The sequence below is a fragment of the Onychomys torridus genome, chromosome 3 (genome assembly GCF_903995425.1).
Source record: "Onychomys torridus chromosome 3, mOncTor1.1, whole genome shotgun sequence".
Lineage (NCBI taxonomy): Eukaryota > Metazoa > Chordata > Mammalia > Rodentia > Cricetidae > Onychomys > Onychomys torridus.
Genome location: NC_050445.1, coordinates 11,917,537 through 11,941,695, shown reverse-complemented (window position 1 = coordinate 11,941,695; position 24,159 = coordinate 11,917,537). Strand labels below are relative to the sequence as shown.

General features: G+C 42.5%; 1 protein-coding gene across 1 annotated transcript in view; it reads right to left on the bottom strand.

The window, feature by feature from the left end:
- Positions 1 to 24,159, bottom strand: part of Chn2 (chimerin 2) — a 267,743-nt gene that overhangs the window by 101,821 nt on the left and 141,763 nt on the right. Inside the window, exon 3 of the mRNA XM_036181787.1 lies at positions 7,584 to 7,639. Within this exon, the coding sequence (XP_036037680.1) occupies positions 7,584 to 7,639 (56 nt within the window). The remainder of the gene's footprint in view (positions 1 to 7,583; positions 7,640 to 24,159) is intronic.

Below are 24,159 nucleotides of genomic sequence, written 5' to 3'. Positions count from 1 at the left end.
CTGGAACTCACAGAGATCTGCCTGCCTCTACCTCTCAAGTGCTGGTATTTAGAGGCATGTATATATAGCCATGCCTGGTCAATTGGTAGAGTTCTTGCCTAGCATTCATGGAGCTGTGGGTTTGATACCCAACAGTGCAAAGGAGGACCATGGTAGCACATGTCTGTAATTCTATGACTCAGGACGTGGTAGCCTGAGGATGAAGAACAGAAATAGATTGCTCAAGTCATTCTTACTGTATAGTGAGTTCTAACAGGCACAGGGACTCAGGAAAGGAAAGGAAAGGGAAAAGAAAGGGAAACACATATTAAAATCTTCATCTTTAAGAAGAAAAGAGCTCATATGTCAATTCTTCTGCCAAACTATAGTCAGTCCGAGACCAAAGCAAGTCTGACCAAGAACAGAATAACATGAAGAAAGAAGGCTGACTGTGTTAGTGAGTTAGATGAAAGACAGGAGGAAAGCTGATGGGAAAAGCCCTTTATTCTTGGTTGTCAATAGTAAGAAGGAAGAAAGAGAGCAGCACAGAAAGCCCAGGATGAGAGGAACTGCTTCTACCAGGGAAGCAATCGCCTCTGATCACTACACATAAAGCCAATTAAAGAGCATCTCGATTGATTTTTGTTCCTGGCTTGTAGGATCAATCGCACGATTTTAGAGCTGTCCCAGCTCTGGGTATCTGTGTCTGGAGAGTGTTGCAGCCTCCCAGAATGCACTTTGCTTTAAAATATTTATTTTCAATGATTAACATGGAAAGCAGGAGAATGATGGGGTAACAGAAAACCCGCTTTGAGTTACTTAAATCTGTGATGTCAAATGGATTGAGTTCATTGAGAAACATTTGGCCAATCCTTATGACTTGTTCACATCTCCCGGGCACTCTTGAGACAAGACCAAGGCCTACAGCCCAGGACAGAGAAGCCGAGGTGCAACTACTGAAACCTTAAAATGCATGACGAAGGATGCTTCTGTGGGCTGATTCAAAGGGCAGTTTTACAAATAAAAGGGAAAGGATGAAACAGGCTGTACAGAAACTCCAGAATGAACAGGAAATGTTCCTGAAGAGGGACGGGACATTTAAGTGATGTTTAAAAAGCATTCGATCCCCTGACAGGTGAAACAGGGCAGTAAGAAGTGACTGCATTCTAGGAAGGGCCGATGTCTCCTATGCCTCTGTCCCATCCAACCGCTGATAGTCCAAAGGAAGGCCTGTTCTGGTCACAAGTGCAGGGAGCCTCAGCTCTACAATTGACTTTTTTGTTAAAAGAATAGTTTTCCCAAATAGATTATTGTATGGCAAGCGAGCAGGAAACGAAGCTGTATAGAATAGAGAATGGTTTGAAATGATAGCCTGTCATTTTATTTCCCTGTTGGAATTGCCTTTTGTAATCCTCGATTCTCTAGGCAAGCATCAAAGCGGACAAAAGAGACTGTGGCATTTATGTCACAAAAACATTTCTGCTTCTGTGGTGTCCTGAGTACAACGCCAGTGAAATCTGACTTTAAATTAGTCAGGCAAAAAATCTTGACATTTTGGCCTTTTGGATAGGACCAGAAAGAAACCTGGACCATCCTAGGGAACATTATCAGCCTGGGTTTAAGTAAGCACCTCAATTGCCAAAAGCCCAACTCAGCACCCCGATGACAGCACTGGGGGCCTGATAGGCTTTTAGCAATCCTCTGAGGATTTGGAGTTCCTTACATTACCCATCTCTGCCCCCTCCCCATGACTTTTCTCTGTGTTTACCTGTAGCTGGAGTTTTTCTCAGTCCTTTTTGGCTCACGGTCAGGACGTATCTTTCTCACCCGCCAGATCCACAGCTGCTCAGACCCAGCCAAGTAAACACACAGAAACTTAAATTGCTTACAAACTGTATGGCCGTGGCAGGCTTCTTGCTATCTAGTTCTTGTACCTTAAATTAACCCATTTCTGTTAGTCTATAAGTTGCCACGCAGCTCGTGGCTTATCAGTACCTTACATCTCGCTTGTCATGGCGGCGGCTGGCAGTATCTCTCTTCCCCAGCCTTCACTTCTCTGCTTGTCCTACCTATACTTCCTGCCTGGCTACTGGCCAATCAGTGTTTTATTTTAACCAATCAGAGCAACACATTTGACATACTTGAACATCCCACAGCATTTACTGACCACCCTCGGTTGCCTGGCTGTACCCAATGCCAGGGATGGACAGAAAAGATGGGAGCACCCATCTGCTCTAGAGAGAGACACGTGACGATTACATATGTTAAGAAAGCATTTCAGGAGGCATATTAAACAGGTTATTCCCCTCTTATCTGCTTTTGCTTTCCTTGTCCTTTTTTTTTTTTTTTTTTTGGTGGGCTTTAGTCAACCATGGTCTGAAAATGTTAAGTGGAAAATTTCAGAAATAAACAATTCAGAAGCTTAAAGTAACTTGTGTTACAATATATTGTTAAAATTGTTCTGTGAGTTGTTAATCATTTACTATATCTAACATATAAATTAAACTTTATTGTAGGGGTCAGCACTCATCACTCTTCTGGACATCTACTAGATGTCTTGAAAGGTATCCTTTGTGGACAAGAAGGTCTTACTGTAGTAGAGACAGAGCAAACAGGGTGGTAGGCCTGGGCTTGGAGGAGCTTATTCTCAATGGGGTTCATGGATGGCCTGCTACTAAGTAACATTGAATCTGAGACTTAGACAAGCAGAAATCCTGGGATGCATCTGAGAACTATCTGGAAGTGCTAAGACTGAAGGAGAAAGGGGTGAGGGTGGGGAGTGGAAAGCCAGGATTTCTGGAGCTATGTTCCTAAATGAAGTAGGCCTGGTCTTTTCTGAAAGCGAGGCTTTCAATGACCTGGGCGCCACACACCTGCAGAAGCCAAGCAGACAGATGGGTAGAGGTCTTGGAAGCCCTGGGGAGAGGTCTCAGTTAGAGAAACAAATTCTGGAGAAAATTTTCTGCACAGTTCCCGCCAGACCACCCAAGCATACACTTGGTCATTAATAATAAATGCTTACGAAGTGACTGATTGATAATTCATGGAAAGAGCAAGTGCGACTTTTGTTTCCTAGACAATGTTTTGAATCTCTTGGCAAGGGGTGTTCTGGAAATGCCTGCAGAATGCCAGGTGCTGTGGCGGCTCACTGAGTATTAATTTACAATGATGAATCTTGAGAAAGCAACAGACCGTTATTTCCTTGGCCGACTCTTACTGGCATAATTGGCACTATTGTTCAGCTGCTGGTACCCTCTGTCTCTCATCCTCAGAAATCTTCATCCTGGGCATCGAGCTCTGTTCCTTATCGCTGCCACTTTGCTCTCACATCAGAGACTGCTGTCATCACCCTGACTGTCCCCAGTGACTGTCTCAAAGCCTGCTCTCCACAGGTGAACCTGCTGTGGCTCTTGCACATTAACTGAGTACCTGTTAGGTGTCAGGCGCCACACTAAATGCTTGTCACATTTGTTGGTTCTGAGACAGATGGCATGTGATGGGCAGAGCAAGAAGTCCACATGTGACTCTGCAGCTGAGCTTCCCCATTCCCATTCCTGGCTTGGCTAGCTCTTGGGAATCTTGCCTATGGGGCCAGCCTGTGCTCCTCTCACCTAGCAGCTCAGTGGAGCCCATCAAGCAAGTGGTCCTGTGGCTTTGCAATTGGTTATCAAGTCAGGCTGACCTGAGATTGATCCTGGAGTCACAGGGTCTCCTATCTCTGTCACTTTGGACTTCATTTTGCATTCATGTCCGGTGTGTAGGTGTGTATGGCTCCAGGGAAGCTGAGGTTCTTATTCTGAGGTTAGTATAGCCTGGGGAGGTGTGATCCATGAGAGAGGGAACAGAGACTATAAGGATGTGGAGCCATCCAGCTAGGGACCAGGGCAGAGGGGCTGGGAGGAGATGGGCTGAAGATGAAGAAGGAGGGAGCAGAGCTGTGTGGAGAGTTGAACCAGAAAAACATGCACATCAGAAGTCAGTATTCACTGTTCAAACAAAAAGCCTTAGGAGTTAGTGAACATGTTACAGGAGCTCCATTCTCTGCCCATACAGTCCACCAAGAAGATATTCTGTCTTTGTTAGGTAGGCTCCCCCAAGGAGGCAGGTGAATACATAACAAGGCAAAGTGATGTTCAACTAAACAGTGTCTTTAGCAGGAGCATCCCAAAGGACTTTGGGCCTCCACTCCTAAGAGGCGAGGTCCTGGGAGGCCCAGGAGTCGGACAGAAAATACTCACAGTTAATATAACACTGGAGGACAGAGTGAACCAAGGCTGGACCTATTGTTACCTTTGAGAACTGCCCCTGTTCTCCTAGGAAAGTCTACCCTTCATCACCTGACACCTGCCTCACTGGCTAGCCACAGGCAGCCTGCTGGGGAAATGGAATTGATGGGCCCTCACTCCACACTAGGTTTCGTGGCTACCATGGGATATGGAACTTCTAGGGCCCAGCTACCTGTGGATCAGACACTAGCCAGCAATCATGTACTTCAGCAAAATAAGCCACGGTGGAGAGATGAGAAGCATGGATTAAAATGCAGGGGAGGCTGAAAACCACATATACATTGTATCCCTGCATGCAGCTGATGATGAGGACTGCATACCAGATCCTCAGCTCCCTGCAGGTCTGAAGAGCATCACTTGAAATCCAGGAAGAGTTTCTGTGACATGAGAATATACCTATTGCCTTTACCCAAAGGAAAGCTGGCATGGTTGCCAGAATTTTGATCCTCTCTCTTTCTATCTCTATCTCAGTTAAAGGCTTAAACTAACTCTAACTCATTCTCTCTCTCTCTCTCTCTCTCTCTCTCTCTCTCTCTCTCTCTCTCTCTCTCTCTCATGCCATCATTTTGCTTTCCTTAAGATACTCCTCAAAATGCCAAGAGCCAAGTTTTTTGCTACACTTCACAGTTTCCACACCTGGACACACAGGGCTCCATGCACACCTGCTGACAGTGGACACTGACCATTCACTGTCCTTTCTGGCTTCAGGCACTGGTGTTGCTGCTCAACTTTGCTAGTGAGCCTCTGTTACTGCCTCTAGTGCAGTTCCCAATCATATTTAAAGTCTTAGTTGCATTCCAAATTTTATTTTGATTTTATTTGATTGTATGAAAGAGTGTATGTGTGCATATGTGTTCATGTACATTGCTACATGCATGTATGCACATATGTAGACATGTGTGGTCCAGAGAGCAATTGCAGTGTTGTTTTTCAAGATTCATCTACCTTTTTTTGAGAGAAGGTCTCTCAATGGTCTGGAACTTGCCAAGCAGGCTAGTTTGGCCGGCTGGTCAGGAAATACCAGGCATTTGCCCATTTCTGTCTCCCCAGTGCTAGGGTTAGAAGCACGTGCCACCATGCCTGGCTTCTTTCAGCTGTGTTCTGAGGATTGAACACAGGTCTGCACACTTATAAGGCAAACACTCCCAACAGCCATCTCCCGGGTCCCACCCTAATTGTATTTTTTCCCCAGACATCTCAAAACTGCATCTTACACATAATTCCTAGTGAAGAGACACTAGATGAAAAGCAGCAGTGGGTGAATTTCAGTAGCCTATTTCATAATTCTTACTTCACCTAAAGCAAATTATCCTTTCTCTTATGTGAGAGTTCCCCGACTTCCCAAAGGGTGACACACTGAGGAGCCAGTGACAAGATCAGGCTACCAAGCGAACTGGAAGTCATCTTAGACTTTTCTCATAATCATCCGATCTTCTCTCTAGTGACATTCCCAGGATGAGAAAGTCTAGTCTCTATTAAAATCATGATTCCTTGATGAATTTCAGCCCCCTTCCATGGAAGTAAAATCGTATGTAGAAAACTGATCAACTTGTGACAAGGTAAATGTGGAAGGGGATGAGGCAGCTGTGGAGACAGGGGTGCTTGTACCAAAGTCTTTTAAACAGATCCAAAACCCACTGAGAAACACCTGATGCTCCTTGACGAGTCTCAGGAGTGCTGGGATAGGGGCTCCTCACCTTGCCAGGGCCCACAGAGAACTTTGAAAGTGTGCTGCTGTTCTATATTTAACTAAAGCAACAGCAGCAGAAGCCAGGACCCACCCACCAGCCTTTGGTTTGAAGGGTGTTAGGTGGTCAAGATGCAAAAAGAAAATAGACCCCTGATCTTGATCTTCCAATCTCGCTGGCATCCCAAGTAATGAACAAGCTGATTCACGCATGAGGGCAACGGAAACTCCTGTGAGCTTGGTGGGATTTTTTGGTAAATGAATTTATTCTGAAAGCTGTTTCCCAGGTTGAAACATATTTCCTTTCCACAAATAGCTTTATTATTTTAAAAAATTCAAGTAAGCAGCTGCTGATTCCCCATGGGAAGCCATACCTTGTTGGAGGAGGGAATGGCGGGAGTGGGTTGGAGGGAGGGGCAGGAGGAGGGAAGAAAGGGGGATCTGTGGTTGGTATATAAAATGAATAAAAAATTCCTTAATAAAAATTTTCAAGTAAATATGGCAAAACTATAATGATTTGCTAACTACGGATACTGGAAATACCCATGTATTTATCAGTTTTGTACTGTATTTTCTGGAAACATTTCATAACTGAGCATATTTAATGGGCCAAACATGACCTTCTACTCCTGGTCACATGTCACAGATGGAGATGTCAGAAGCCCTAAAGGGAAGCCACATCTTTGCTAAATGGACATGCTGTAACCATCAAATTGCCTTCCAAATAACTGCTGTTGTCATCTTTGACTGGAGAGGCTTTTTTTAGGTAGGGGGAGCATTAACCACAGGGGCTCCTAATAGGTCAGATTGTTAAACTTAAGTGATCGTTGAATGCCAAGCTATAAATGGGAACATCTGCATCACCCCTGCAAAGCTCAGGTAACACTGCTGAAGAGAGGGTGGGAAGAGCGCAAGAGCAGGGACAAGGGGTGGAGTGTTGTGAACCGTCTTCTGGGTGTGGTATGACTGTTGGGACCCTTGGTCTCATAGCATCTCTGATTGCCTGCACAAGACCTCAGGATCTGCATCATGAATGGTTCCTGGGAGAGTAGAGTCATCTTCTTCAGCTTTCCATATGGTGCCCATGCTCCTGTAACCAACCCTAATGAAACTAACCAGGCCGGGCACACACACACACACACACACACACACACACACACACACACACATGGTGGGGTGAGGCTAGTTGGGAAAAGGAAGGAGATCAGTGGGATGGGGACAAGAGGGGATATGGGAGTGAACACATTATATACATGTATAAAATGTCACAATGAAACTCATAATTGTATTTAATTAATACACGTTAATAAAAAATCCTTAAAAGAGTCAGAGCAACTATGACACAGACAACCATATTATACATTTTGTGGTATTTACGAAAAGCTAAGCTTGTCTCTTCATTTGTTACAAATGTGAGACATTTGATTCTCAGCTTGTAAAACCCAGGTACTGTGATAACATGGAGTTTCAAGACGTAGTTATGAAGATATTCAGTCTGGTGACACTGTGCCAAACGTTAATGGAAATCACCCCCCCCCCTCAGGAAACCCGAAGTCCCTCCAGCATCAACTGCACTACGCTGCCAATTCATCACACTTAACAAGGTGTACTGGGAAGAGCTGAGTACCGACCTCCCGGGGACAAACGATCCTCTTGGGACGAGGCGCCTCTTGCTGCAGCTGATACACTGCCAACAGGAAAAAAAAAAAAAGATGATTATAATTAGGAAACCGCATTGCATAAGCCACACACCTTCACATATTCCCTGCCAGGTTCATCCTCAGGACCACAGATAGAAAACAACAGCAGCAACCACAAAACCAAAGCAACAACAACAACAGAAAGCCCAGAGTACAGACAAATTCTTCAGACTGGGCGAAGTCAGAAGTCAGCTCATTTATATGGAAATGAGTTACTGAATGCAAACCAGCAAAATTGATTTTTTTTTGCTCTTATAAAGCCAATTTAGCTTCATAATTGTTGCTGGCATTGTTCAGTCTATGGCTTTCTTGGGAGGCTAGATGCAGGTAAAATGCTTTTGATTATTTTAGAGATGAAATTCTGCTTGTGAGTACCTGGGTGTAGGATGATATAACAGGCTCCGTGAATTTAAATGCTGATGGCTCCTGATATAGCTAGGGAAGAGCTGGCATTGGGGACTGTCATTTTCTGAAATACTACAGTTACGTACAAAGACATTAGATTCTGTGGGTGAAGGAAATACCAAGTCTCTCTGTGTCTGTGTCTCTCTATGTCTCTGTCTCTCTCTGCCCTCCCCCATCCCCGCCCCTGGCCACACACACACACACACACACACACACACACACACACACCCTCCGCCTTTCCCCTGCCTCTTACCATGGATTCTCATTCAACTCACCACTACCCATCGGCTGCCATTTCTCTTTCCTGGGTACTCTCACATCTTAAGGAATAGTTATCTAAACCTACTTAAATGGCAGGCGTGTGTCCTGGTTAAATTTTTGTCCACTCACAAACCAGGGTCATCTGGGAGGAAGAATTTTAAATGAGAGAACACCACCTTAAGATTGATTTAGGAGCAAGTCTGTGGGGGGCATTTTCTTGATTAATGACTGATATGGGAGGGCCCAGTCCACTACGGGTGGTGCCACCTTTGGGCTGGTGGTCCTGGGGTGTATAAGAAAACAGTTTGAGCAAGTCATGATGAGCAAGCCATAAGCAGCACTCCTCCATGGCTTCTGCTTCAGTCCCATCTCCAGGTTCCTGCCCCGACTTCCCTTCAATAATCGACTGTGATCAGGACATGGGAGGCAGAGAAGCACTTTTCTCCTCAGGTTGCTTTTGTTCATGGTATTTTGACCACAGCCCTAGAGTGCAAACCAGACACAGGCATGCACAAAACAGGTGACTGCATACAACACAGCTCACCAGACAATTACCTGGGAATTCCCAGACTACAAGGAGGGGGCTTTCTTCTGCTGGACTGCTCTGAGTTAACCTCTCCATCCCTCCCTCCCTCTTTTAACCCCTCCTTGCCTTTTTTCTTTCCTTCCTTCCTTTCTCTAGTGATGGGATTAAACGCAGGGCTTCCTGCCTGTCTAGGCAAACACTCTACCACTGAGCTGAACCTCAGCCCTGATTATTCTCTTTAAGGGAATGGCTACCCTATGCCAATTCTTTCAGACTCTAGTGCCATAAAAATAAAGGCTGGAAACAAACCAAGTTAATCTTATATGCAGAATGTTGAAGAGGAAAAAACTAACCTTAGACAGAGTAAGTCTATAAAAAGGTAAAATCTAAATTCTATAAGGTATTTTAAGAAAACACAATAATACAAGTACAGATTTCTGATTTAATCTTGGTCCTAAATATAAAACAGAAGAATCTTAAAGGAGAGGCAGCCAGAGTGTAGATACAGGCATGAAAACTATGGTACTTCATCTATAATTACAGCTCCCTAGTGCCTTCGGCTCAACATGGATGTTTTCTTACCCAATTAAATGTGGATTCCACAGTACTAGCATAGAGCAAACTAGGTACCCTTCCCAGTGTTAGAATCTGCTATATTTCCAAGAGTGAGTAGCCCTTGTGCATAAACCACCCAAGGAAAAACACACCCATGTATGGAAAGACAGCAGAGCTCAGCATAACTTCTTGGCTCAGAAAGACACCAAGAAAGACACTAAAAAGATGGCCTCCCAACAACTGACTCCTATTTGAAGGAAGAGCCTGCAGGTCCTGATGAAGCAGTGTATGGGAAGAAGGCCTGGGGGAATGATGAGCTGTGAGTACATGGCGCCGTCAATCTGTGGACTGCTTGGTCAGTACCTCCTCCCTTTTCCTTGGCTTCTGAGGTGTCACCCTCTCACCTTTCCTCACATTGGGGTTTGTGGCCTCATGCTGCCTCCTCTTCCTCTTCTTACTCATTGACCACGGTGGGTGGGGGTACCCAAGGCTGATTTTAGATCTTCTGCGGTCCCGTTCTCTCTCTCCCTCCCTCAGACACTTCCCACATCTAACACTTGATGCATGACTTACATTTCCAAGGCTCCATCTTTACTCAGAACCCTCCCTGAAGTACCAGCTCATACATGCAACGTCCTAGAGGCCTGCTGACTGGCTCCTGGGGCTTCATGTTCAAGAGCTGAGTGTCTGGCTGGGTGCAAGGCCCCACATGCTCTCACCTCACAACACACCATACTCGTTTCTTAACCAAATTGTCTCCTCTCTTTTTCCAGACACACAGTGTTTCCTTCAACCTTAGGGCCTTACCCCATGCTATCACCCATCTTCTCTCTGTATCTCCAGTTCTCTGCTCGTCATCATCATGACTTTAGTTCAACAGTCATCTTTTCTAACTCTGTAACAGCACATTGAAGACATCGGCTATTCTGTGCCTTTATAATGCTTGGTCCTTCCCTCACGTGGCTTGTCCCACGAGATGTTCACTGTAGTAACTGGGGAGAGTTTTGAAGAGGATTGTCTCTCTTCCTGAGTCTCCCGAGTCCTGACATGAGGAAAGTGACTATGTTTACTTTTGTCTTCTATCTCAAATATTTATTGAGGTGCTGTGCCTGTAAATCAAATCAAATCATACCCTTCTGTGAGAAGCCTGTCATATTTTGTGTGAATCACAGAAAAGAGAAATATTTGTATGAAACAGGACAGCAAATGCAGAGCTGGCAAGGTATAAGCTCTTCTAACATTGGGAGGGCAATGGCTGTCTGAGCTCTGGTGTACCTTATTGTGGAAACCTGGCTCCTTTGTTTAGATGTTCTATTTAGTTAAAAAAGCAAGGTTAAAATACACACACACACACACACACACACACACACACACACACACACACACCCCAGTACACAGAGACCACTTGCAAGGGCCTGTCCTCTCTCCCTGTGGACTTCAAGGAACCTCAGGTCAGACCCAGCTTTCATCCTTCCTATGGACCCTTTCAGTGCCCCCTTATTAGCCCATCCCCAGTCCTTGTGTTAGCCTCCAGTCCCCGGAAACACATTCTACCAGGGACTCCCAGTGGCCACAGCTGGCAGGTTCTCAGAAGCACTTCCTGTTAGGCAACCCACAGGCAAATACCCAGTGGAATAAAATGATGAAAGCAGTTCAATACGTGAAAGTAGAAATAGAATCACTAAAGAAAAGCCAAACCAAGGCAAAACTGAGAATGAAAAATTCAGGGAGTCAATAAAAAACTCAGAGGTAAACTTCACCAAGAGATAACATACAAGTCATGGAAGAGAGAATCTCAGGCATTGAAGACCAGAGAAAAGAAATGTTTTACCTCAGTCAAAGAAAATGTTACATTTAAAAATTCAAGCACAAAATATCAAGGAAATCTCAGACACTATAAAAAGAGCAAATCTATAAATAATAGGAATGGAGGAAGGTGAAAAAAAAAAACGTTATCAAGGCACAGAAAATATTTTCAGCAAAATCATAGAAGAAAATTTCCCTAACCTAAAGAATGAGGTACCGATAAAGGTACAAGAAGTATACAGAAAACCGAACAGACAGGTCCAGAAAAGAAATTCCCCATGACACATAATTATCAAATCACTAAATGTACAGAAGAGGAAATAATAGTAAAAGCTTCAAGGGAAAAGACCAAGTAACATAGAAAGACAGACCCATTAGAGTAACACCTGACTTCTCAGTGGAGACTCTGAAAGCCAGAAGGGGTTGGACAGATAGATGTTCTAGAGTCTTGAAGAGACCACAGATGCAGGCCAGACTACCACACCCAACAATAACTTCAATCACAACAGACGAAGAAAGAAAAACATTTCACAATAAAGCTGATTTTAACCAGTATCTATATCTAAAAATCCAGCTCTATATAAGGCACTAGAAGGAAAATTTTCACCAGAAGATGTTAATCACACCCAAGAAGACACAAGGAATAAATAACCCCAATCAAAAGAGAAGGAAAAACTCCCACACCATAACAACAAAATAATGGGAATGAGCAAATAGTGCAATCAGCACACACAACTCTCAACATCCATGGTCTCAGTTCTCCAAGACAAAGTCCTGGACTAACAGATTGGATTCAAAAACAAGATCCATCTTTCTGCTACATCTAAGAAACACACTTTACCATAGAGCATAGATATCACCTCAGGATAAAAGGATGGAAAAAGATATTACAAGAAAATAGACCTGAGAATCAAGCTGTCATAGCCATTTTAACATCTGACAATATAGACTCAAACAAAAACTAAACAGAAGAGATAGGGAAGGCTACTATATACTCATCAAAGAAAAAATTCACCAAGAGGAGATTGTCATTCTAAACATGATGTATGAAGTACAAGAGCACCCAGATTATTCTTAAAAGAAATACTTCTATGGCTAAAATTAAATACTGACCCTCACACAGTGATAGTGGGTGACTTCAGTACCCCACTCTTGCCAACAGACAGGTCATCCAGACAAAAACTTAATAGAGAAATGTTGCAGCTAAATGATGTCATTAATTGCACAGACCTAGCAAATATTTACAAGAACACTTTACACAAACACAAAAGAATATTCCTTCTTCTCATTACCTCATGGAACTCTCTCCAAAACTGGCCACAATACTTGGACACAAAGAAAGTCTCAACACACACATGAAAATTGAAAAACACCCTGCATTCTATCAGATCACTATGGATTTGAGTTGGATAACAACAGCAACAGAAAACTTACAAACTCATGGAACTGAACAACTCACTACTGAATGAAAAATGGGCTAAGATAAAAATCAGGAAGATAATTAAAAATTTCATAATTGAATGTAAATGAAAACACAATATATTCAAACTCATGGGACACAATGAAAGTGATGTTAAGAGTCAAGTTCATGGCACTAAGTGCCTATAAAACATTTTGGCACTTAATGGCATATCTGAAGGTTCTAGAACAAAAAGAAGAAATCACACCAAAAAAGTAGACAGCGAGAAATAAACAAACTCAGGGCTGAAATTAATTAAATAGAAGCAAACAAATAAAAAACAATACAAAGAACCAATGAAACAGAGTTGGTTCTTTAAGGAAAATCAGTAATGTTGATAAACCCTTAGCCAAATCAACCAAACCATGGAGAAAGAGGATCCAAATTAATAAAATTAGAGAAAAGAGGAATATAAGGACATCTAGAGAATCCCAAGGACATACTTTAAAAATCTGCACTTCAAATTAAAACACATAATAAAAAAAATCTGCACTTCACCAAATTGGAAAAATCTAATGGTAAATTTTTTGGTAAACACGACCTACTAAAGTTAAATCAAGATTAGATGAGCAATTTGAATAGACTTATTTCCCCAGCAAAACAGAAGCAGTAATTAAAAGTCTCCCAACCAAAAAGCTTAGGGCCAGGTAGATTTAGCATAGAATTCTACCAGATTTCCAAACCAGAAGTAATGTCAATACTCTTTAAATTATTCCATAAAATAGAAATGGAAGGACATTGTGTAGCTCTATGAGACCACAATTATCCTGACACCCAAACCACAGAAAGATACAATGAAGAAAAACTACAGACCAATTTCCTTTAACACAGATGTAAAAATTCTCAATAAAACATTTTTAAACTAAATTTAAGAACCCATCAAAAAGATGATCTACTATGATCAAGTAGTATGTTGTCTAATTTTATGACAACTTAATACAGGCTAGAGTTACTTGAGAAGAGGGAACCCCAATTGAGAAAATGCCTCCATAGGACTGGGCTATATACAAGCCTGTAAAGCATTTTCTAAATTAGTGATTGATGGGAGAGACCCAGCCTATTGTGGGTGAAGCCTCCCCTGGGCTGGTGGTCCTGGGTTCTATAAGAAAATGAGCTGAGCAAGCCATGGAGAGCAAGCTAGTAAGCAATACCCCTCCATGGCCCCTGCATCAGCTCCTGACTCCAAGTTCCTACCCTGTTTGAGTTCCTGCCCTGATTTTATTCAGTGATGGACTATGGATGTGGAAACATAAGCCAAAAGAAACTTTTTTCTCCCCAAATTGCTTTTGGTCATGGTATTTTATCATAGCAATAACTAGGGCAAGTAGGATCATCCCAGAGATGTAGGGATGGTTCAACATACATAAGATATTAAATGTATCCCATCACAAAACTACTTGATCGTATTATTAGATGCAGAAAAAGCCTATGATAAAACCCAACATTCCTTCATGATAAAAGTCTTGGAGAGATTAGAAATATGAGGAACATAGTTCAACATAATAAAGGCAGTTTATAGCAAGCTTACAGTCAACATCAACCTAAATGGAGAGAAACTCAAAGCATTTTAACTAAAATCAGGAACATGGTTGTCTATTCTCTCCATACCCATTCAATATAGCGCTAATGTGAGGACCAGCCTTCAGCAGCTCTGGAATTGAGGGGGAGCCACAGAATTGGCGGACTAGTTGCTCAATTTGACTTTTCTATCTGAGGGTATAAAACTGGGGCCAGCAAAAAAAGGGCACACACACACACACACACACACACACACACACACACACACACACATCTTTACAGTCTTTACAGTCTATCATCTCTCTCTCATCTCCTTTATTTCTTTTCTTACCTCTATCTAGATGTATCCCTTCTGTGTATTCTTAATTTTTTTCCTTACAGCTTATATATCTCAGCAAAATCTTTCAAGCAGTACAAAATTTACAATGTGGTTACATTCTACTCTTTAAGTGAATGATTTGAATACAAGTGAAAAACAGCATATTTTCAAAAAAAAAAAATTATCCCCAAGAACACACATAAATTCATGTACAAACAACTTGTTGTAGATTAACCAAGTGTAAGCAAGTAAGGTGTTTTTCTCAGCCAGTTCTTTTACTGGCAAGCTACATTTTGCAAATTATTTATCTCAAAAGACAATCTTATAAAAAAAAATCTTAAAAGAATCACAAATCTAAACTTTTATATGTGAAAAACAGTCAGCTCTACTTTAAATCCTCAGGGTGTACTACCCCCCCCCCCATCAACAGTTTTTTATATCAGGAAGCTGAAAGCATAAATGGGCCCAAGGACTTAATCATCATCCTTAATCACCAACCCATGCTAGAAAGAAAGGTGCATCAGTCAGCAATAGCCAGGCTATCATTGTTTTTGTTCCCTGATCTCAATGAGTCCCTTACTCAACTATTAAAAGTGTGCCTTTCTAAACCTTAAATTGTTCCCCAAGACTTTCTACCTCAAAACCATTAAAAAAAAAAAAACTTAACCTAACCTTAAGTCATTATTTAAAGCTTTGTTTTAGATATGATGCTCATCAAAACCTGTGAACACATCTCCCAACATTGAGATTGAAAGAACTTGAGCTAGCCTAACTTCTGAGTCTCAGTTGTTTCCCCTAATCATTAACCCAAACCACAGTCTATACAGCTACTTAAGAGAAACTCATAAGTCCTAGCTGCCTGACACTTCCTTGTTCTTATTTTCTATCCTCTGCAGCCCCTGCTTTATCAGGGGAAGTGGCAACACTATATCCTACCTTTACCTATATTAATTTTCCCACTAAACTAACCTCTATCCTAATCCCTTATATATCTATTTAAAACCCTTAATCATCAAAATTTTATTTGAGATAGCACTATTATTGCATAAAAATCTTTACTTCAATTAAACAGTACAGATTAAGAGGAAATCATCTTCATAATAATTCATAAGTAAAAATGCCCAGTAGAACAGGATATTTCCATGAATTAATCACACTACATTAAAGGCAGTGGGGATCCCCACACCCATTCACACCATGCCAGATACTAGAGAAATACAGCAGCAGCAAACATGTAAAGGCACATCAGTAGCAAGAGACATTCTGGAGCTGAAGCCCTCAGGGTCTTGCCTATTTGAGATTTGCCCATCAGTGCCTTGCATTATGGTGACATGAATTCCTGAAGCTCAATTACCACCTGCTGCTCCTCTGACATGGCCACCAGCATTAAAGCACTTGAAATTTTATCTAGAGCAGTAAGGCAAGTGAAGGAGACAAATATGGATACAAATCAGAAAGGAAGATATCAAAGCATCTTTATTTGTAGATATTATGACTATATACATAAAGAACCCTAAGAACTCCACCAGGAAACCCCCACAGCTGATAAACATTTTCAGAAGAGTAGCAAGATATAAAAACAAAACCTACAGAAACCAGTAGCCTTTCTATATACAAATGACAACTGGACTGAGAAAGGAATCAGGGAAACAGCACCTTTCACAATAGCTTCCGAAAATATATCTTAGGGTAACTCTAACCAAGCTAGTGAAAGACTTGTATAAGAAAAAATATTAAGACATTGAAGAAAGAAATTGAAGAAGATATCAGAGGATGGAAGTATTTCCCATGCTCATGGATCAGTAGGATAGATATAATGAAAATAGACCTACCAAAAACAATCTACAGATTCAAATGCAATCCCCATCAAAATTCCAACACAATTCCTCACAGAACTTGAAAAGGCAATTTTCAGCATCATATGGACACACACACACACACACACACACACACACACACACACACACACACCCAGAATAGTTAAAACAGTCCTGAATAATAAAAGAACTGCTGGATGTACCACCATTCCCAATCTCAAACTGTACTACAACACTGTAGTAATAAAACCAGCATGGAACTGGCACAAAAGCAGACATGTTGATAAATGGAGTAAAATTAAAGACCTATAAATAAATCTGCAGACCTATGGACATCTGATTTTTTATAAAGAAGCCACAAATACTCACTGAAACAAAAACAGACAGCATCGTTAACAAGTTGTGCTGGTCAAACTGTATGGCTGTATGTAGGAGAATGTAAACAGATACAAGATTATCACTCTACACAAAATTCAGCTCCAAATGGATCAAAGACCTCAACCAGAAGGCCAGATACACTGAATCTGATAGAAAAGAAAGTGGGGAATAATGTTGAACTCATTGGCACAGGAAACAACTTTCTGAACAGGACACCATTAGCACCACCACTAAGAACAAAAAAATAATAAATGGGACCTTATGAAGCTGAAAAGCTTCAGTATGGCAAAGGACAAAATCATTCAGACAAAGTGGCAGACTACAGAATGGGAAAAGATTTTTTATTACCTACACATCCAATAGAGGGCTAATATCCAAAATATATAAAGAACTAAAAAAGAGTACAGATCTAAACAAAGAATTATCAAAAGATGAAGCACAAATAGCTGAGAAACACTTAATGTTCAACATCTCCAGTCATCAAGGAAATGAAAATCAATACTACTTTGAGATTTTATCTTACATCAGTCAAAATGGCCAAGATCAATAAAACAAATGACAGCTTATTCTGGTGAGGATGTGGGATAAGGGGAACACGCACCCGATGCTGGTGGGAGTGTAAACTTGTACAGCCACTATAGAAATCAGTGTGGCAGTTTCTCAGGAAGCTGGGACCCAATCTACCTAAAGATCCATCTATACCACTTTTGGGCATGTATTAGAAGGTGCTCCATCCTACTACAGGGACACTTGCTCAATCATGCTCATTGATTCATAATAGCCAGAAATTGGAAACAGCCTAGATATCTGTAAACAGATGATTTGATAAAGAAAATATGATGCATTTACACATAGGACTATTATCTAACCCTTTAAAAAATGAAATTTGCAGGTAAATGGATAGAGCTAAAAAAAATCATCCTCAGTGAGGTAACCCAGACTCCAAAAGATAAATATGATATGTATTCTCCTATATGTAGATGTTAGCTGTTAATTCTTTGAAAAGCAGGCTACAATCTATGTAAGTACAGTGGTTTTATATATAGTAAGGGACGAGGGGGAAGAGAAGGATCTTCCTAGGAAGATAAAATAGAATAGATAGTTATGGATGGAGAGGGTATGGAAAGAATGGATTGGGAGGGTCAAAGAGGGAGGGAGAGGGAAGAGGGGGCAAGGAAGGGAATATGAGGAGGGACAGATAAAACTAAGAGCCATTAGAGGGGTCACATGTAAAACTGCTACTGTAGAAGTTTCTTAAAATATATACATATGCTGTGGAACCATCTTTGCACACTGTAAATATGTATTTCTCTCATTGGTTAATAAAGAGATGGCTGGCCTATAGCTGGGCAGGAAGAGATTGGGTGGGAGAGCCACACTAAGAGGACACTGAGAAGAGGAAGGGCAGAGTCTGAGGAGTCACCAGCCAGACTCAGAAGAAGCAGCATGAAAAGTACATAGATGATGTAAACAAGCCCTAGGACAGCACATAGATTAATAGAAATGGATCAAGTTATAAGAGCTAGCCAAAAACAAGCCTAAGCTATTGACCTAGCTTTTATAATTAATAAGAAATCTCGCTGTGGTTGTTTGGGAGCCAGCAGTCTAGACAAAAAATTCTTCCTACACATGTACATGAAAGAAATCTAAAAGGAACCACCAATAACAGTGGGACAAAGCCCCAACTAGACATCTCTCACCACCAAATGAAACCTCCAGTGTTGGGAATGGTTTACATCTAGTTGGGTTCTTCAACAAAGGGGCCCCACAGAAACCCCCAAGCAACCTAGGCTATTGCCAGAGTTATTGGTTTCTCTCTACAAACCTATCATAGAGCCCTATTGCTAAAGATAACCCCTAGATAAGTCACTGAACACACCAAAGTCAAGCTAGTGCCTACCTAAAACCTTTACTCCTGCTAACTAGTGTTAATGGTACTAGAAGGTTCTCTGCATGCTACTAGAGAAAAAAAGGTAATCACCAACCCACATACAAATGCTTGCACCTACAACAGTGATCTATCTGCATGATATGCTGGTGTAATAGAGGCATAAAAGTTGTAGGAGTAACCAATCACTACCTGATTGGATATAAAGCCCAGTTCATGAAATTGAACCCAGACCCAATACTGTTTAAGTGCCCACAAACCTGAGACTTGATAGGCCAGAGACATACAGGATAAACCAAATATTACTGTTCTGCTTATGGAATGTAACAATAAAATGACTGCTAATGACATTCGGCCATACTCATAGATCAGCGTTTTGTTCAGCCATCATCAGAGAAGCTTCTTCTTGCAGTAAATGGGAACAAATACAGAGGTCCACAACTGGACAATGTGCAGAGAGTGAGAGACATTAGATTACTCAGTCCTAAATGGTATGTCTCCATTAAACTTGTCCCTCAGGGTTCAGGGAACTCTGTGGAAAAGGAGGCAGAAAATATGTAAGAACCAGTAGAGACAGACAACACTAAGGAAATAAGGCCTTCCAGACACAATAGGCCCGGTGCACATATTAAACTCACAGATAATGAGGCTGCATGCACAGGGCTGCACAGGTCTCAAGCAGATGAGATCTCAGTACAAAGAGGGGAAGTGGACACAAGCACCCATCCCCAACCTGGAAGCTATCTCCAACTGAAAACACTCACAAAGGAAAAGTTAGTTTTCTTCAATGGAGTCTCGCTGGATACACAAACCACACTTAGGGGCAGGCCCCATGCCATGCAGTATATGGCCAATACAAAATGAGCTCAGGTACATTTTGAAGATTTTTTCTGTGGTCTCTTAACTTTTTGTCTAAGCTTTCTTTGCTAACCTTACAGGTCTTTTGCTTATATATTATGGTTCAAAAAAAGGAGGGGGGGTACAGCACACAGCCAGCCCCCAGTATCCAGGCCTTTCTCACCTGTGGATTCAATTAAATTGAAGACGTTTGAAAACAAACTATGCCTGCACTGAACATGTATTGCTCTTTCTTATCAGTGTTCCCCAGACAATTGGGAAACTATTGTTTACATGGCATTTCACACTGTATTTGGCACTAAAAGTCATCTAGGGCAATCTCCTTGTATCTATAGGAGATTGTGTGTACATCGTGTGCAAATACTAACCACATGATTTTATAGAAAGGACTAGGACATCCTCAGCTTCAACATCTGCAGGAGGCCTGGAACCAGTGTCCCACAGAGAGCAGAGGACTGCTTTATCCAAACACACACACACACACACACACACACACACACACACACACACACACGCTCGAGCAAGCAAGCACACACACATGCAGACAGGAAAAATGGTTTTCGTTGTAAGAAGGGTAGACAAAATAGTTTGTTTAGATTCATTCCTGCTACGTCTGTAAAAATAAACTCTGGCAGGAACAAGGAAGTAAGAAAAGCAATAGCCTTTGAAAGATGAAAAGAGAGAGAGGTCAGCAGCAGAAGAGAGAGCTCCCCATGACTATCTCTCCAGTGTCCTGATTTGGGGACCATGTGTAGGTATCGCTTATTCAAAACTAGGAGAAAGGCTCTGAGAGACAGGGTCTGGAAGGCCGCTGGTGAACGGGGAACATGAGGACAAGCTGGCCAGTGACAGAGAAACAGGGCTCTTGCAGAAGGCAAGAGCCCAGGGAGGTTGCCCAGGGAGTCCCTTTGTTCCTCTTGCACCAGCAGGGCACTTACTCATTGGCAGGCTCATAGCAGGATGAGGCTGTGAGAGATGATAATGCAGACGACAGAGGCTGCTCCTATACTCACAGGGGTTTAGATTCAAGTGGGATCACAGAAAACTCCCATCTCAGCCCTCTTCCCATTGTCAGCATTCCCTGAAGCCAACAGTTCTATGGGGACTTGGGATGGGTTTGTGAACACCATCTGTGATGGAGGAGTCTAAGGACAGGCATCTGTCCCAAGACAAGGGCAGTCTGAGATAAATGCTCCTTTGCAAGTCACATCAGCCAGTGTGTGAGCATCTGCTATCCACCAGGCACCACTGTCAGCATTTGTGGAGGCTCAGAGGATGATGGGATGAAGGCACGGACAAGGGAAGGGCTTACTAAGAACTTAAAACACTTTGCTGTCTTCACAAACCCCAGAAAACTCAACCTGGTATTGTTTCTATCTTTGCTTTACTGATGAGGAAAGACAAGCAGAGAGGTTATTTATCTGTGTGAAGACACTCAACTGCACCGTGAGCTTCTGATTTCAAAGTCCTACCTCAGGCCCTTTGCACTTGCTGTGCCCTCCACCTCTGGCTCTTTCCTGAGATATCCATAGGATAAGTCGCTGCATTCACTCAGGTCTCCACCTTTCTCATGGTGTCCCAGGGAAGCCATGGGAGCTGTGCCTGTGGAGAACACAATCCTCACTCTGCCCCTCTGTTTCTTCACAACACTGATTACCATGAATGCCATTAACAAGTAAAAAACAAATCTTTAGTTCTTGCATACTGTCTGTCTTGATGACAGTGTGAGGTCACAAGGCCACCTGGCTCTGGTTGCTGCAGTGGTCCTCAAGACTAATAACAGAGACTTGATGAAGGGTTTCGAGTCTCTTGGACAACCCTGAACCACTTGACAAAGGGCTTCTCGTTCCTGGTAGTGTTTTTATTATAGTTGTTGTTAGTCTATGGTTCTTGGATGATACATTGTGAGCCCAGATGGAAAATTTCATTTAAACTATATATGTATATTTAATCACAGACTTACATATATTATGTATTTTTAGGTAGACAGTTAGTACTCTAATTCCTTATGGATTTTTGACACCTTTATTTTATGGTCCTTTCTCCTTCTGTATTTATCTCCTTCCTTCTCCCTAATTAGAACCTTCCATTTGGCCCATTTTCCTGATCAGATCACTTGTACCCTGCCATTCTACTCTCTATTGTCCCCCAGCCTGACCCTGCAATGATCCATTTTATTTTCCTGGTTCCTACAGTTACTCGAGGCTATGTACTAACATCTGAAGATTTGGAATCAGGAGCCTCGGATGAGAGAAAACATGCAATACCTGTCTTTCTGGGTCTGGGTTACAACACTCAATATGATCTTTTCTAGTTCCATCCATTTACCAGCCAAGTTTATGATATTATCCTTCTTTACCACTGAATCGTATTTCATAGTGTATCTACACTACACTTTCATTATCCACTCATGAGTTGTATTGATTATAGGATATTCAGGATGTTTCCATTTCCCAGCTATCATGAATAGAGCAGCAATGAACATGTCTGAGCAAGTATCTGTGATGTACAATGTCCAGTCCTTTTGGCAAATGCCAAGGCGTGGTATACCTGGGTCATAGAGTAGATTTATTTTTAGCTTTGTGAAAATTCTCCACACTGATCTCCAGAGGGACTGGATAAGTTGGCTGTCCTTTCAAGAGTAAATGAAGGTTCCCTACCTCCACATTTGTTGTCTGCTATTTGTTGACCTTTGCTGTTCTTACTGGACTAAGATGAAATCTCAAAGTTGTTTTGATTTGTATTTCCTTAATTACTAGGGATGCTGAACCTTTTTGAGATATTTCTTAGTCATTGTTGATTAATGATGGATGTGGAAGACCCAGCCCACTGGTACCACCCCAGGGCAGGTAGTCCTAGGGTGTATAGGAAAGCAGGCCAGGGGAGCCATGGGGAGCAAGCCAGCAAGCAGCACTCCTCTGTGGTCTCTGCTTCAGTTCCTGCCTCCAGGTTCCTGCCTTGAGTTCCTGATACCAACTCCCCTCAATAATAGACTATGATGATAAGCCACATAAACCTTTTCCTCCTCAAGTTGCCTTTGGTCATGGTGTTTATCACAGCAACAGAAAGCAAGCAAGGACACTGCCATTGCTAGGAACTTGCTATAAGCCAGACTTTCTGGCATGTTCTCATTGACTCTCCTGAATACATCTCCTCCATGACTTGTTCACTCATGCTAATGAAGCCATGGAGATGTCTGCTCACTTTGAAGACACTGAAAGTCACACAGACAAGACTAAATCAAGTTTCAAAGCCTGGATATCCAGGTCCCATAGTCAGCAGCTCTCTAACGTAACTGGTGGAAAGGTCCCAACTGGGGCTGATCCCCCTAGAATTTACTGGAAGCTCTCATAAAATTTAGATTCGTAGTCTCCATCTCTGGAAAGATCCACTCCGTGAATCTGGAAGGAGCCTTCAAAATCTGTTTTCCTAAACCTTTCCAGAAGATTCTAGTGCACATCCAGGGGTGGAGGCACTATCTTTGCCTCATTGAGGGGGACCAGGCAGGGGCCACTTGGAAGCAGGGAAGTGGGGAGACAGTATTTTGTTTACACACAGCAGTGGTTGTGAAAGTATGCATGACAGAGTGAGACAGAGAGGATCCTGAATGAGAAAGAGTCTGAGACGCCATTGGAGGAACTGAAGGATGCAGGCAATGGCCGCACTTCCGGACAGTGTGCTTAATAACATCAGCAGCCCAAATCTCATAACCTCACCCTCTGAGGCACTAGGCACTTTAGCATAGAGAAATTCAGGATCAGCACCCACACACCTGGAACAGAAGTTCCAGGGATAGTTTGAGAGAGGAACAGGCCTCTGCAGCCCACCAAGTCCCAGGGGCACCTCCACTCCTGGCCCCTCACAGCAGACATCGTTAACCGATGGCCCTTTTCTCAGCCAGAAGGCTGCAGAATCCCAAGGTTTGCTTATGCTCCCTGAGCAGCAGAGTTTGCCAAAAACAGAAGGGAAGCCAGTGTACCATGTAGGCCATGTATCCGTCCCTCCAGGTGCTGGCGGGAACCAATGAAAAGTTAGGCTTCCTATCTTAGCTTTCAGTAAGAGCCTGCCCATCATTTGAAGGGTTAGCTAAAACAGATACCCATTGGGAATAATTCTGCAGGGCGCATTTAAGGTAACTGAAGCATATCACAAAGTCTGAAAGTATCACTTCCCAATTTAACTCAAGAAACACACTTCCCAAGCCAAATGCAATGATGAACACCAATTTTAAGGTGGTTCCATGGCTCCATGAGCAGATAGGTGACATGGTAGAATCTGCTTCTACAGCAATGTCCTATGAATATTGCAGGCCCTCCCTGGACAGGGGTTGAGGGTGTGGGGTGAGGTGGGGGAGGTGGTAGGTGGGGGAGCTATCCAGCACAGGAGAGAATTCTTCTACTGGATCTACCTGTTTGGCAGGGGTGGAGGTCACTGAAGAATATGGAGGTAGAGAAAGGGATGTCCAGCTTCCCATGAAATCCAACAATTGAGAAGGTTAGTTTTCTTTAGTTAACAAACTTGACCCACCTTAACAACACAGGGATAAGTCAACAGGTTTCTGTGGGTGATATGAGAAAAAACCCATCAGTTCCTAGAACTGCGATGGGCCTCCAGGTTAGGCTCTGCAGCCTACTCCCTTCTAAAGGGGCATGCAGATCCAGGAGCTGTGCCTAGCCAGTGGAAAAGAAATGAGCTCTATCACTCTGCCCACTGTCAT